Genomic DNA, 15,589 nt, shown 5'->3' with positions numbered 1-15,589 from the left:
AGATTATAGCTGATAAACCACAGCTCCATACACCCAATAGTGGCCATTCCTGTGTACTGCAATAAGAGCTGAGTTACAGTACCTGAAATTGACCACTACTCATTGTATTGAGCTCAGCTGTTGCAGCTTTTTACACTGTGTACTTCCAGCTACAGTGTCTCCAATTATGAGCTGATTTCACGGATTGTGGGTATTGACCCCCATCAACCTGATATTAAAGGTATCTGATATTAATGACCGTTCCTATGAATAATACTTCAGTATTTTACTCCTAGGAACATAAAAGGTGTAACTACCACAGATATACATTTCGTTCCTTTACGAGCCTCCTAATAAGCCTTATTATCAGCCGGTGGAAGCGCTTACTCAGACATAATGTCTAACACATTACTAGATTCATCCCAAAATCTGTAATTTGTTGTCACTGCTCAAAATCATTCATGTAGGTTGTAATTCTTGCTGGTATGAGATACAGTGCAGCGTGATTTAGGTTGTAATGTCAATGAATGTATCTGCATTCTCAGCCTCTGCTCAATGTTCCATGACAACTAGGTGAGACAGCGGAGGTTATCAGAACAGCTGCTTCCTAAGCTGAAAATTCCAGGCATTGAGAACCATCTGTCTATACATTCACAAATGTATATAAGGTCAATCTATCAGGCTGCAGCACCACAGCTGCCAGTCCACCAGGCATGCTTTCTTTCTCCACTCTGAACAAAAAGAGCTAGCTCTTCACTTTGTGTCAGACAGAATGGCTGATTTGATTAAGTCCCCAACTCTCATTATGCTAGGTAGGGGTGTAGAATTTCAATGATAATCCATAATGCATGACCAGTTTCTCACCATAGCAACATAAATTCAAGGTTACCAGCTCAGACACATAATTGGGTGTGCGCGGAGAGCTGGATAAGGGCTGTTAAAATTCTTGTCATAGAAAAGTAGCATCCATCATTCTGTCTGTATAGAACCAAAAACTAGTAATCAGCAGAGGCAAAAGACTGAAAGGAAATATTAGTACAGTGTATGCTATAGTCGTGGAGTCAAAGCTGGAAAATGGAAAATATATCTTCTTCATTTACGAGTACATTTTAGTGAATTGAACTGCATAGAAAATGAGATATATAGTGTAGACCAGTGGTCCTCAATCTTTCTAACCTTGAGAGCCACTTTAAGCTCCGAGAAAAAGTCGCGAGCCACATCTAGCTCCTAGAGAGTAGTCAGCCACATCGAGCTCCGAGAGAGGGTCACGAGTCACATCCCGCTCTGAGAGAGAGTCGCGAACCATATCTAGCTCCGAGAGAGGGTCGCGAGCTACATCTAGCTCCGAGAGAAAGTTGCGATCCACATCCAGTTCCAAGAGAGGGTCGCAAGCCACGTCCAGCTCAGAGAGAGGATCGGGAGCCACATCCAGCTCAGAGAGATGGTCGCGAGCCATATCCAGCTCCCACCCCCCTCACAGTAGTGGCAACCAAAACCCACATGAAAACCAAAGCTTTTCCACAAAATCACCCTAAAACAGTACATTGATATCCAGAAATTCCTATAATACCTCCAATCAGTATTCTCCCATCAAGCACTCCCAACACACTGTCATATCCATCTTCAAGCATCTCCTCTGTCAGGTAGTATCCTGTCTCCAGCTTATGAGACTCTCTCAGCCCTCCCTGGGAAGTGGGTTACTCGGAGCCGGGTCAGTGTAGGTGTCTCGGGGTTGCAGTCGTGGCCCGGACCCGGTCCGTGCCCAGGGCGGTCACATAAAAGATTTAATGGGCTTTTAGGGTTGAGTGGTATTTTCCGACTACGCCACCTACGGTTCCCGGTGATGGACACCAGCGCTGTTTCAGTCCACTGAGGCCGGTGTTACAGACAGCTAATTGGGACGGCTCCCTGCAGGCGGAGCAGGCCTCAGGACAGTGTGAGAAAGGATGGTGGGTGCAGTGCCGCGCAGGAAATAACAGGCTGAAGCGGGGTGTGAAGTCATCCAGGTATTTTACCCTCATTCAGATGAACTTTAGCCGCAAAGCTTCCCTCTGCTCCTCACGGCGTACTGCGGCCACCAGGAAGGGGGTCCAGCACTTTCCAGATAGTTTAGGAGCACCTGTCGAGACCACTCTGGTGTGTGTTCCTCTCCTTGGTGAGTTCTCCCACTAAGTCTTCACTTGACTGTTTGTGTGGTTAGAACTAGGTGTAAGGCCAGGTCCCACTGGATAAACGCAGGTAGAGAGATACAGGTGGCCTATGCCACTCCGTCCATATCCCTCCTGGGATCCACTAAGCCTCCGGGCTTTTCTGACTGAGACGTGAAGTGACAAAGTCAGATATCCAGATATCGGGGGTTGGTCGCCCCTCTTGCAGCAGGAGTCCATCTGACTAGGCCAGAATAAGAAATACAGGTGGCGTATGCCACTCCGTCCGTATCCCCCTGGGATCCTTTTGCCTGTGGAGCTTGTCTCCTCTACTCCCCTCCAGGCCTTCTTAGGTAGGGACCTTGACCGGGTAGAGACAGTGGTTAACTCAGACCTGCTCCTCGTCTCAAGGCCAGAGAACGAGGACCGTGTATCCTCAGTCGGATGAAGCCTATTGCTGAACTCAGGTGGGTGACCACAATCAGAGACAGAGGCCACAATCACTGATGAAGTTCGTAATCAAAGACCTTGAACTTGAGATGGCTGAAGATTAAATATAAATTAGTAAGTGTTTCCTAAAAGTGTGTCCTCCACCCTCACCCACTATATAGTTTCACCTATCTTAGGTTCCCCCAATCTCCTATATCCTGGGCCGGGGCAGCACCCTGGTGCATTTAGGCCCCCTACAGGACAGGAGTGGTGTAGTGTTGAATGGTGAAGTAGGGGCCTTGAGAAGTGCTCCATCCTTACCTGGAAGAGGAGATACCACACCTCAACTGAGGTGCAGTACCCCTGTGGCGACTGATCCCTTAGGGGTGCCACATTCCCCCCTGGTGAAGCACAGCACGTCCGCAGGCTGCAAAAGAGTAAGATACAGGTACAGACTTCAATTTTCTTTGTACAACAATAACAATCTTCCCTTTATGGGAGGTAAGGACAATTTAATCGTTGCATGATATTTATATAAATATAATATAGTATAAATGTAGAAAAACAGTAAAGAGACATTATGCATGTAGACAGATCAGTAGAAAACATTGTAGAAAAGTGTCAGTTCAGCAGCATGAGGGACCTGTCCCAAACCCTCAACGTAAGCCCTTGGGTGGCTGCAGGGCATGGAGATCCTGAGTTGGACCTCCATGAGAGCCACTCCAGACAGGTTTTACTTCTGATGTCTGAGGTAGAAGTAGAAGCGGTTTTGCATAAAACCAATAGGGAGCACCCAAATAGATGCAAAACTATATACAACAAGGAGTCTGTCTACTGCCAGTGTCCGCAGGGACAAATGTCTCTTCAAAAATAAATCCGGGTGTACACAAGGAAACAAATAAAAATTAACTTTTTGCATGGAGGTCCAGCCTCCTTGGCCGCTTAGTCAAGGTATCCCCGCCGGGGAAAAGGCTCGTTTTTGCCGACAGAGCCTGACCGATCCCTTGTTGGCAGATGAGTGGGGGCATCCCCTTTGAAAACCCTGTGGACGTCAAGGGCGTACCACCCCCGCTCCCCGTGGTGACGGGTGTAGGACACCAGGTCACCCGGGTAAAGGTTCCGGTCTGGGTGGCCTTGCTCCAACCGCGGCTCCACGTCCCGCCAAATTTACAAAGACATCTCGGTGGAACTGTGGGCTGCGAATGAAGCCCCATCCGGCCTCCTGGTGGAATCGCACAATTAGGCCTTCCTCCCGGGGGCTTGGACGGGTGGCCTCTGCCTTGCGGGCCCGCGACTTTGCGGCCTTGGTTCGCACCTCCAGGCGCTCGTAGCAGACCTCCTTCTGGCGTCGCTCCTTGTCAAATTGGAGGAGTTGCTCACAGCACGTCTCCTCCCTCCTCCGCGCATCAGCCCGGGTCTCCTGGGGGAAGCCCATCAGGTCGCCCCCCTGGTTGTCCCAGACATACTCGTCTGCCGCCGGACAGGTGACTGGAGGTGCAGGGAGCGGCAGAAGTGGAAGCTGCTGTTGGCCCCCTACTGATGCGGACCAGTCGGGGTTGGGGCAAGTGGATACCCCACGAAACTCAGGACTTTCTGGGCCAGGAGCCGGGAGGCATAGCAGGTCTCTGGTGATGGCGGTGGCTTGGGCCTCGGCCTCCGGAGCCGATAGCTGCTCCCATATGATGGCGCCCGGGGACAGGGGTGCCAGCAGGATACTTAGGAGCGGCACAGGGCGCCTCACGCCCGGGATAAGGATTTCCGCCTTACCCGCTCCTGGGTTGCGCACGGCCTCCTGGGCTTCCTCCACCTGGGCTGCGACATCCATGGACCGACATGACAAGCTCTGGCGGCGGGCCTGGATTCTTTGTAGCACCGCCTCTCCCCACTCCACGGCGACCAATCGCTGGACCTCTTCGACCCTCCGGGTCAGGTCCTGGGTCTCTCGGAGGAGGAACTCGGCCTCCTCCGGGGTCAGGTGTATTCCCTTCATGCCGAGGAAGGTGGCAGCTCGTGGAACAGCATCGGAGGCCTCGGAGGACTTCTCTTCTGCTCCGTCCATCTTGGCTGCAAGGTGTGTTTTCTTTCTCCTCCTTCTTTTAGGGCAGCTCCAGGGCAGCTGGCTGACGGGCACTCCCAGGGATGTCCCATCCGTTTTGACGGACACCACTGCGCGGACTGTCTCTGCTGGAGGGGGCGGTCTGCACTTTTGGCGCCATTGAGGAGCCAGGCCCATGATGGGAGGGCCTTGGTCGCTGTCGTTTTGGCACATAATGGCATCCGTTCTTCTTGGGCGGCGCCATGTGAAGTGTAAAATGACAGTCTTTTAGTGAAAAAGGCACACAGTACCCATCGGCAATGGGGGTTATTCTCTTCCGTTGCTGCGGGCACGTATCCTGCCGACTACGCCAAGTTGTGACGCTCTCAGCCCTCCCTGGGAAGTGGGTCACTCGGAGCCGGGTCAGTGTAGGTGTCTCGGGGTTGCAGTCGTTGCCCGGACTGGGTCCATGCCCAGGGCGGTCACATAAAAGATTTAATGGGCTTTCAGGGTTGAGTGGTATTTTCCGACTACGCCACCTACGGTTCCCGGTGATGGACACCGGCGCTGTTTCAGTCCACTGAGGCCGGTGTTACAGACAGCTAAGATGGGATGGCTCCCCGCAGGCGGAGCAGGCCTCAGGGCAGTGTGAGGAAGGATGGTGGGTGCAGTGCCGCGCAGGAAATAACAGGCTGAAGCGGGGTGTGAAGTCATCCAGGTATTTTACTCACATTCAGATGAACTTTAGCCGCAAAGCTTCCCTCTGCTACTCATGGCATATTGCGGCCACCAGGAAGGGGGTCCAGCACTTTCCAGATAAATCAGGAGCACCTGTCGAGACCCCTCTGGTGTGTGTTCCTCTCCTTGGTGAGTTCTCCCACTAAGTCTTCACTTGACTGTTTGTGTGGTTAGAACTAGGTGTAAGGCCGGGTCCCACTGGATAAACGCAGGTAGAGAGATACAGGTGGCATATGCCGCTCCGTCCATATCCCTCCTGGGATCCACTAAGCCTCCGGGCTTTTCTGACTGAGACGTGAAGTGACAAAGTCAGATATCGGGGGCCGGTCACTCCTCTTGCAGCAGGAGTCCCTCTGACTAGGCCAGAATAAGAAATACAGGTGGCGTATGCCGCTCCGTCCGTATCCCCCTGGGATCCTTTTGCCTGTGAAGCTTGTCTTCTCTACTCCCCTCCAGGCCTTCTAGAGACAGTGGTTAACTCAGACCCGCTCCTCATCTCAAGGCCAGAGAACGAGGACTGTGTATCCTCAGTCGGATGAGGCCTATTGCTGAACTCAGGTGGGTGACCACAATCAGAGACGGAGGCCACAATCACTGATGAAGATCACAATCAAAGACCTTGAACTTAAGATGGCTGAAGATTAAATATGAATTAGTAAGTGTTTCCTAAAAGTGTGTCCTCCACCCTCACCCACCACATGGTTCCCCCTATCTTTGGTTCCCCCCATCTCCTATATCCCGGGCCGGGGCAGCACCCTGGTGCATTTAGGCCCCCTACAGGACAGGAGTGGAGTAGTGTTGAATGGTGATGTAGGGTCCTGAGAAGTGCTCCATCCTTACTTGGAAGAGGAGATACCACACCTCAACTGAGGTGCAGTACCCCTGTGGCGACTGAACCCGCAGGGGTGCCACACTTACAATATTTAAATTATCTCTAATCCCCTGACACCAGTATATGTGCATCCAGATCTGCTCTTCTGTGCAGGGCTACTCACAAAATTCACCATTTTGAGACGTGCTCTTCATATCTTTTTGCTAGACCTGATGATAATGCACCAAGCTGGCAGACAGCCAAAAGACACAATTCTAGGGACACATGTGGCTTCCGAGCTACAGGTTGGGGATCCCAGGTGTAGACTGTCATCACAACTACCGTCATCCTATATCTCTTCCATAAACTGCATAAAAAAATCTGCATTCACTTATCATGTAAAGTCCATACACACGTGAAAGATTGTAGATTTGGCTATGGTAAATCTGGAGCATAAACGGGAGCAGGGAAGAATTTTCTACACCGAAATTGACACTCAGTGCAAGGATTGGTGGAAATTCGCATTATGAAAATCAAAAGCAACTTAAAATTTTGCAATCAAATCCTAGTATTTTGGATTTCTACTACAGATTTCTTGCCTTTTATATAAATTTAATCAATCTACAAGCTAAAGTAAAGAAATTTCGACAAATAATAAGTAACAAAAATATATATTTTATTATATGATAGCATATATTATATATAAGGTAAAACAAACTAGGCAATACATGAACTACCTCCTAAAAAACAGGCAACTCCAGTAGAAAAATCTTGCTCAAAAAGACAATCTGATCCTCAGTGAGCACTGCAGGCCGCGAATTCACATAATATGGTTGGGGTCACACAAGCGTATATTCTCTCCTCCGAGAGAATCGGATTGCTTATGGTAGTGACACTCTGATCAAACACTGATCCGAGTTTGCTCAGAGTGTCATCATAGTGTAATCTGATTCTATCGGAAAAGGAGAAGATAGAGTACAAAATTTCTTCATCTACTTCATTGTGTCATCCGAGTGCAGTCCGATGATTTCCACGCACCCATAGACTTGAATGGGTGAGTGGCATATGATTTGAAAGTGAAATCACAGCATGCTGCGATTTTTGTCTCTGACAGGCTCGGTCAGTGAAGAAAATTGGTCATCAACACTGCCCTGTAGAATAACATTGGTCTGAGTGCTATCCAATGAAACATCGGATAGCACACGTTCAATGTATTAGCACTTGTGAACGAGCCCTAAGGCTAAGTGCCCACGATGCAGAAATGCTGCAGATTTTTTCCGCATCTCCCTGGCAAGAAAAACAACCTGCCAGGTAGAAGCGTTTGTCAAGTGTTTTTGCATGCATTTCTGCATGCAGGTTAACAAGCGATTTTCGCATCACTTGGAAAAGTGCTTGACAACTTGGTCACACAATATAAATCCATGCAACTGGCATGGATTTATATAGTGTGACCAAGTAATAGTTAAAAAAAAGAATAAAAATGGTAAAAAATAAAAAATAAACATTATACTTACCTTCTGATGGCCCCCGGTCTTTTCTCTGGTGCGTCCGGTCTCTTGTACAGCTCGCGGTGGTCTAAAAGGAGCTGCGGTGACGACATTTAGTCATGTGACAGGTCACGCGACCACCGATGTCAGCAGTCGCATGACCTGTCACATGACTAAATAACGTCACCGCAGGTACTTTTAGACCACCGCGATCTGTACAAGAGACCGGACACATCGTACAGGCGACCGGGGAACATCGGAAGGTAAGTATAATGTTTATTTTTTATTTTAAATTCTTTTTTATACAGGTACTATGGTACCCAGGTCTGGATGAGAGTCTCCTCTTCTCCAGACCTGGGTACCATCCGCACATTGAATCGCTTAATATCCGCATGTGCACATGTAGTCATGCGGATATTAAGCTATTCAATGCAAGTCAATGGCGGCAATTACGCTGCGTGTCCGCAAAATTAATGGACATGCTGCATATTTTTCCGCAATGATATTCCGCTGCGGAAATTTCCGCAGCCTGTGCACAGCACAGGCGGATTATCATTGGGGACCATGGGGCACGTATTACCAAGCGTTTTTTAAGCGTTTTCGCTGCGGAAATTCCGCGGCAAAAATGCTTGAAAAACGTATAGTGGGCACGCAGCCTTACATTAGCAATCAGTCGGTAGTAGAATAGATACGAGGCAGGCATGCATACAGGGAGCACCTGGGGAGACACCCTGACACGCGTTTCGCTTCTGTGTCAGGAGATATGTAATAGTATTATCACCTGCTACTCACATGGTGACACTTGCCTGGTATCCTGGTCTCCAATGAAGACACATCATGAAGGATATTGAGATTGGAAGAGGACCATGGAAGCATGAGCATAGGAGCAGTACATGATGCAGTGAGGATACTGCACTTTTAATAGTTGCAAAAAATCTGCACAATTTGGTGTTTTTCACTTTCCCAAACAGATTTTGTTGCAAATCCCATATGTGTAGACATACAATAAAAATTTCTATTTATTAGACATCCATGGTCGTCCAATACCAATGGTGCAGCAATCATTGCAAGCAAAGTAACATGCCACGTTTGTGGCTATGATACTACCAGGGTAAAAATAAGACTACATGCCCCATATATTTGAAAGGGACTTGTAATGCATTCTTATAGAAATGAAAGAAGAATAAAAAAGCAAAATATGTAAAAATGTCATGAATGCATATAAAGTATAGAGATGTCAAACATTCTTTATGATCTAAATGAAGCTAGAAGTGTGTTTATTTTTGTATGTATGTCTATGTACACGTGCGGAGCTTGTTTCCTTTTGCAGATGATTCTGTTTTGGCTGTTTGGTTTTATATCCTAAGCCATGTGACAAGGCTCTTTTAGGCTACGTTCCCACAATGAACTTTTGGTTAGTTTTTGACGTTGCATAAATTCTTCCCCTTTTATGTAACTTAGGTTACTTGTGTTTTTTCGTTGTGTTTTTGAGGACATTTATTACATGAGTTTTTATTGCATTTTTGACGCTGCATTTTTTTATCCCTTATTGGTTTGTCACGCTTTACACAAAGCTCCTTTATTTTGGATATTTTCTGTTTTATGGCTGTGACAAATTTTATCGATACAGTCGTATTTTTTATTTTTCCGCTGCGTAAAGGCACTAAAAACGCATGTGCATTTTTTACCTGGAATTTTTGCATACGATGCAAGTTTATGGTGAAAATCTGCACATAAAACTCAGAAAAAGTTAACACGCATCGCAGGTCAGTTTACGCTGTGAAAAAATCAAGCACAGTGGGCAGGAGATTTCTATACATCCCATCCACTTTGCTGGAACTGTAAGACGCTGCGTTTTTGATTCAGCAAAAATATGCCGCAGCAAAAACTCATCAAAAACTCATGGTGGGCACACAGGCTTAGGGTCAATATTGACTTCCAGGGTGGTTACCTCCAATAGGTGGCAGTAGGCACCATGTTCTCTTCCTCTTTGAAAAGATTATTTATGTATCCTATTAAAGTAGCGTGAGTTTCCACCTCTGTGTTAAAATGGCATCAATTTAATAGGGAAGCGTGACTCCTGTCAATACTTGATATATCTACGTATTTATGTGAAAGGTTCTGGTTTGGTCTGATCTCATTGCTTGATGACCATCCAAAGTCCAATAAGCGTTCGCAGCAGTAGGTAACATATAAAATAAGTAAAAAGTGATTTTTCAAAAAAGAAAAAAACATGCAAAAATCATAGAATCTCATCCCTCCCTCCCCCAAAAAATAAATAAATCAATAAATTTGGTTCCTGTCTGCCACCTTTGTAGGCTACTGCTTAATTTTTGAACTCCATGTTTGTTGCTGGCAATTATTTTGTAGCCATATGAGTTAATTATGATTCTAATCTTTAATAAAACAACAAAAAGAAAAAACATAAATGTAGCAAAAACAAAAACACAAATGTTGCAAAAATTGTTAAGTGCTGTAAACCATTCAGTGCTGCCTCCTGAAATATATAATAATATAACAAATAATATCAATTTTTTTTGACTTATGTAGCCATGGAAACAAAGTACCCCTGTCTTCTAATTGAGTGACACAGTTGGAAATTACATATACAGCCTGGCTTAACAGATTTTGTCCTCAGCTGTACTTTCACTGTTCTCCCCCCAGTTCACGCTCCCAGCAGCACCAAGTCTCCTTCTCTCTCCATTTCCATAGACAGCTTGAGGTTTATGACCTCTGACATTACCAAATAATGGCAGGTGCAGCACATCTACTGCTCAGTTGTACATAAAAGACTGGAGGCAAGAAGAAATACTTAAAGAGAACCAGTCGTTGTACAAGCTTTATCTTCATGACTGATTAACATTAGCCTAAAATGTAATCTTTTTTTTTTTATAATATACACAGTGGTAATAATGCCATTCGCAGACATAAAATAGTCATTTCAAAAATATTATAAGTAGAGATGAGCAAATCGATTCCAAACTAATAGAATTCACTTTGAATTTGAATTAATGTATTCGGTCGAATGGGCCTTTTTGTTGTATTTTAAAGGGCTAAAAAAAATGGTCAATTAATGTAACTAATTTTACTCATCTCTAGAAATAATTGAATCTTTTGAAATTCCATTTACCAGGTTAAACAAATTTTTCCCCAAAATGTTATTAGCCGCTGCTCCAGTCTGTTACACATCTGCTCCGGCTTGACAGAGCTTCATCACCTTCTCCTATGGCCGCTGCTCTCTGAGTGCCCCACGCCGGATTTCTCAAGTGGCTCACATATTCCAATGTGATTATGTGCCTAGCCTATATAGGCCCACCACCTGTGTCTTGGTATTAAGGCTCTTGGATCCATTCGTTTGACAGTTCAACACTGCCTGCTCTCTTGTGCCCTGTCTGCCTGTGGCCTTCAGTGCTTCTAGTATCTGCTCCATACCTGCTTTCCAGTGTCCTGTCTGCCTATGGCCTCCAGGGCAGCTTTCTGCTGATTTCCATGTGCCCACCCAGACGTGAGCTTAGAAGGTCAATCTAACAAGGTGAGCCCATAACACAGTCGTTCTTTACAGACTGTAACAGTGATGTTATGTCTATTATGAATGTGACTACTGCAGCCAATCACTGAGCTCATCGACTCGTGTCAACTAACCGGCATCAGTGTTGAGCAATAGGATATGTTCCAACCCTATGGATATAGACAAACACCTTGATGGCCTCAGAATGACCTTTTTGAATCAGGGCTACCATCCAAGAACAATTGAGAACCAGATTACCAGAGCCACCAGAATATCAAGGAATCATCTCCTACATTGCAAAACTAAACAAGCTAGCAACTGGGTGCCTCTAGTAGTCACCTACAATCCAAATCTAGAGGCGATAAGAAGAGCTGCACGCAAACTGCAACCCTTACTACAAAAAGATGCTCGATTACAATCCATATTTCCAGACTCCCCACTTCTGTGTTTCAGGCAGACCCAAAATTTAACACTAGGACTACTGGACTCGTGACCCCGCCTAGAACTACTGAAAGGAGTCATTTTGACTCCTTGCTTGTTTTCGTTTATTTTTAGAGTTTCATTTGTGGTTATTTATTAATAATTATATTTTTTGTAATGTATTATTATTGTGAGATCCAACAGTAATGCTTTTGATTGTTTTTTTTCTGCTTTTCTTATTTTTCTACAGAAAATAACAATAATTATAATAGACGTTTTTCAAACATTTTTTTTTATTCAAGTGCACACATATAAACAACAACTGAAGAACAAAAAGCAGAGAAAATGTAGGTGGAGGAGCATAAAAATGAAAATATGGCGCAGAATTCACCTTCTAAACATTTGGTGTTTCGCATTTTAGGCATTGCCTTTGATTTATGGCTGTACATTGCCCACACAAAGACTTACCACAAGTCTTACAATATCCGACAGATCTATTTTTCTTGCACTTTTCTTTGATCTGGCAAAATTTTGTTTGAACCATCACTTCTGAGCATGTAGAAACTTGGGACGTGGAACCCTTTTCCCTATCTGTGACATAAGGACCACTCAACTCTCTCACAAGCGTTTGCAAAAATGCCTTGCGTGACATTTTTTGGTGGGTAATCTCCTTGAATATTATCCATGCATTTATACCCGCAAAGTCTAAGGCATTTTCAAATGCATGAACAGGCCATCTCCTTGTGCATGTTCGTGTGGTATATTTTCGTGCCATCTGATCCACTACATCTACTCCATATTTTGTTTCATTGTAAAACTTTACCGTTTCTGGAGTTTTTTTAGCGGAATCAGACGCAACAACAACATCTGGATGGACGGAACTCAAAATGACAACATTTTTGTTGGGCTTTCCTTGATATACTGTAAGTGTAAAATTGTCTTCATTTCTAAACACTTTAGTGTTGTACAATTCATCTTTCATGGATTTTATTTCTTTAGGCACTTCTCGCCTTATCTTGTTCAGTGTTCCCACGATGGTTGTTCCTTTGCTTTTAAGCTGTTTAGCTAATTTTACTGAAGTAAAATAATTATCGGTTGTAACATTGCGACCTTTTTTCAAAAACGGGTCCAATAACTTCATTACCACATGGTCAGCTAAACGGTCCTCAGCACGGCGTGTGTCATCTTTGCCTAGATAAGGGAAGCCATTTGCCAGATATTTGCTCCTCTTAACAACAGCTAGCCAATATTTGTGGCCATATTTATCTGGTTTGGAAGGCATGTACTGCGTGAATGGACACCTAGTTTTGCTTGGGAAAAGTTGCTCATCCACCGTTATGTATGGGCCAGGTTTGTAACACGCAATACAATTTTCAATAAACCTGTCCCACACAGTAGAAAATAGAGCAAACTTGTCCGTTTGCAGTCTCTCCGATCAAGTAGATTTCTCATCAAATCTGAGAAACCTCATAATTTCAACAAAGCGGTCCCTAGACATTGTCGCTTTGCAAAACGGTATTCCCCAGTCATTACACCAAATACTGCTAATCGAGTGACGGTTCGTGCCAGATATTCCACGAGCATAGAATATCGCAATGAATGCATCTAGCTCCTCATCAGATAGAGTAAACTGTAAATTATTGTTCCTGCATGCTTCTGCAAGCATACAGTTCTTTATATGTGTCAATATATATGAATCAAAAAATAAACGCCATGCACTCAAAGGACTATCGATAATGATATTTCTTCTGGCGTATCCTGTAGGGCCAGGTGCTTCTCGAAGAATATTTTGGCTGTCACGCCTACCAGGCAAGTGTTCTCCAATTTCAACAGGTTTCCATTGAATACCATCCGCTGAAACTAGTATTCCTTCAGATTCGCCTTCTCTGGTGTTTGTTGTTGCATTACCTTCGCCGCCATCGTTATCTGTTGTTCTTTCATTTCTGGGACGTTTTGCTGATTTTTTCTGTCCACGACCAGGAGGATGGTCACGAGGCAACATAACTGCATGAGCCCGATCCCCAGTTGATGTGCTTGGAATATCTGTAAAAAAGTTGATGAATATTTAGAATTTTTGTTTTGTAAGGGTCCGTGCACACTGGCTAGATTAGCGGCGGAATATCCGACCGGATATTCTCACCACAATCTGGCCCGTACCTGCCTGCTCAGGTACAGAGCAGAGTTTCATACCTGAAGCTCCGCTCCGAACCCCGGGCTGGAGCCGCTGTCTGGGACGGAGCCATGCTCGCGCGTAAGCAAGCGCTGCTCTGTCCCTGACAGCGGCTCCAGCCCGGGGTTTGGAGCGGAGCTTCAGGCATGAGCGGGCAGGTACGGCCTGTATTGCGGCAAGGATATCCAGATGGCTATTCAGCCAGAATTCTGCTAGTGTGCACAGGCCCTAACTCAGTGTGTGGAAGAACAAATAAATACACATAACTACTTACCTTCTGGATTTGTTCCTTCTGAGTCTTCAGATTCACTTGATATGTTCTGAGGAATGAAATCTTCATCACTGTCAGAATCAAATACATGTTCCTGCAATTCGGATTCCGATTCATCCTCCGGTATGGATTGCAAAGTAGCCAGAATATCCTGAGGCTTTATCAAACGTCTTCTCTCCATATTCCTCACAAATTCCATAATTCTATATAGTTCCCTGCTGAAAAATAGAAATGAAATGAAAACTAAAAGAAATAATAACTGTTCTGCCACCTTCAAAAGTAGGTGGGCTGAATCAGTTGACAGACAGCTAAACTATTTCATAACAATTCATACCTGTATGAGTCTTCAGAGCTCGTATGTCTGCGTCTGTTCTCTTTGTCTCTTCAGCTGAACTGAAAGTAAAGTTACTATCCAGAATACTGTCTCCTGCTAGGACCTTAGAAAAACACCACCCTTCATTAGCATAAGATAAGAGCCTAGAGTAAACAAGCTATTTTGTTCAGCATTACACAGTAATACAAGCAGGTAAAACACAAGAAAATGTGAAAAGTTGACATGTAAATTGAACTACATCTATATGAACATCAGGGTAAATAAGACAGAGTGAAAAAATTATGCACAAAACTTTATAGCAACATTTAGTGACAAAAGGACCTCAAAATATAGTAGGGAGTCAAAATGACTCCCTTCAGTAGTTCTTGGTAAATTTTGAAAAAAACGCGCAAATTTTTCACCAAAATTATTTATTCTCACAAAATCTTTTTTCACATCATATTTGAGGAAACGTCACCGAGTTTCAAGCCGGAATTCTGAAGAATGTAGTCACAGAAGAGAAATAAAAAACGAAAGGAGTCAAAATGACTCCATCAGTAGTTCTAGTGTTAAGAAGCATCAATGTCAGAAGCTCCCTGTCACCTCCACCAGCTACAGGTAGCTTTCCCTGCAACCAGAAAAAATGTAAAACCTGTCCATTTATAATGACCACAGACAAGATAAAGATCCCCAATTCACATCAGTACTACAAGATCCCATTTTCTTTCAGCTGTATCACATCTAATGTAGGGTACTCAATTATATGCACCAAACATCCATGTAGGGGTCTGTATGTAGGGGAGACAGGGCAAAAACTTAGGAAAAGGATGAATTCTCATCGCCACACAATACAAAAAGAAAAAATAGATCTACCTGAGGCCAAGCATTTTTGTTTCCCTGATCACAACATCACAGACATGAATTTATTGGTATTAAAAGGTAATTTCAAATTTCAGAGAGACAGAAAAGTTTTGGAATATAAACTCATGGTGACCTTTGACACCTTCAGAGCAGGAATGAATGTGTCAAAAGGATTTATGTAATTCTACATCAACTAAGGAATGTGTTACTAAGAACTTTGGGGTCATCGTAACCCTGTGTAGCATCGGCGTCTCTGCCCCCTGACAGGCAGAGATGCCGTCCCCCTTACCGCTGCGCTCCTGGCCCGGCGTCTTCCGGCCCTCCTGCTGCTGCTGGCGTGCGCAGCATCCAGAGCACTGTGCTTAGGGCGCGCGCGCACTCCCTCCCTCTTAAAGGGGCCACGCGCGCCATCCTAAGGAG

General features: G+C 44.9%; 1 protein-coding gene across 1 annotated transcript; it reads right to left on the bottom strand.

Moving 5' to 3' along the window:
- Positions 1-12,045: 12,045 nt before the first annotated feature.
- Positions 12,046-14,439, bottom strand: LOC141257988 (uncharacterized). Its single transcript, XM_073672974.1, has 3 exons — positions 14,330-14,439; positions 13,999-14,213; positions 12,046-13,597 (listed from the first exon to the last, which is right to left on the bottom strand). Exons 2-3 carry the CDS (start codon positions 14,192-14,194, stop codon positions 12,990-12,992), a joined length of 804 nt encoding a protein of 267 aa, XP_073529075.1. The 5' UTR covers positions 14,195-14,213; positions 14,330-14,439; the 3' UTR covers positions 12,046-12,989.
- Between the last annotated feature and the right edge of the window lie 1,150 nt (positions 14,440-15,589).

The sequence above is a fragment of the Phyllobates terribilis genome, unplaced genomic scaffold (assembly GCF_046119375.1).
Source record: "Phyllobates terribilis strain yellow unplaced genomic scaffold, ASM4611937v1 Scaffold_3__8_contigs__length_932513732, whole genome shotgun sequence".
NCBI lineage: Eukaryota > Metazoa > Chordata > Amphibia > Anura > Dendrobatidae > Phyllobates > Phyllobates terribilis.
Note: the sequence above shows the minus strand (reverse complement) of the source record. Positions and strands in the feature narration are given on the sequence as shown.

Coding starts and splice junctions, on each gene's coding strand:
- LOC141257988 (XM_073672974.1), bottom strand. CDS start 14,194: ATGGAATTTGTGAGGAATATGGAGAGAAGACGTTTGATAAAGCCTCAG. Junction 13,598..13,998: donor AGAAGGAACAAATCCAGAAG/GTAAGTAGTTAT, acceptor ACTTTTTTACAG/ATATTCCAAGCACATCAACT.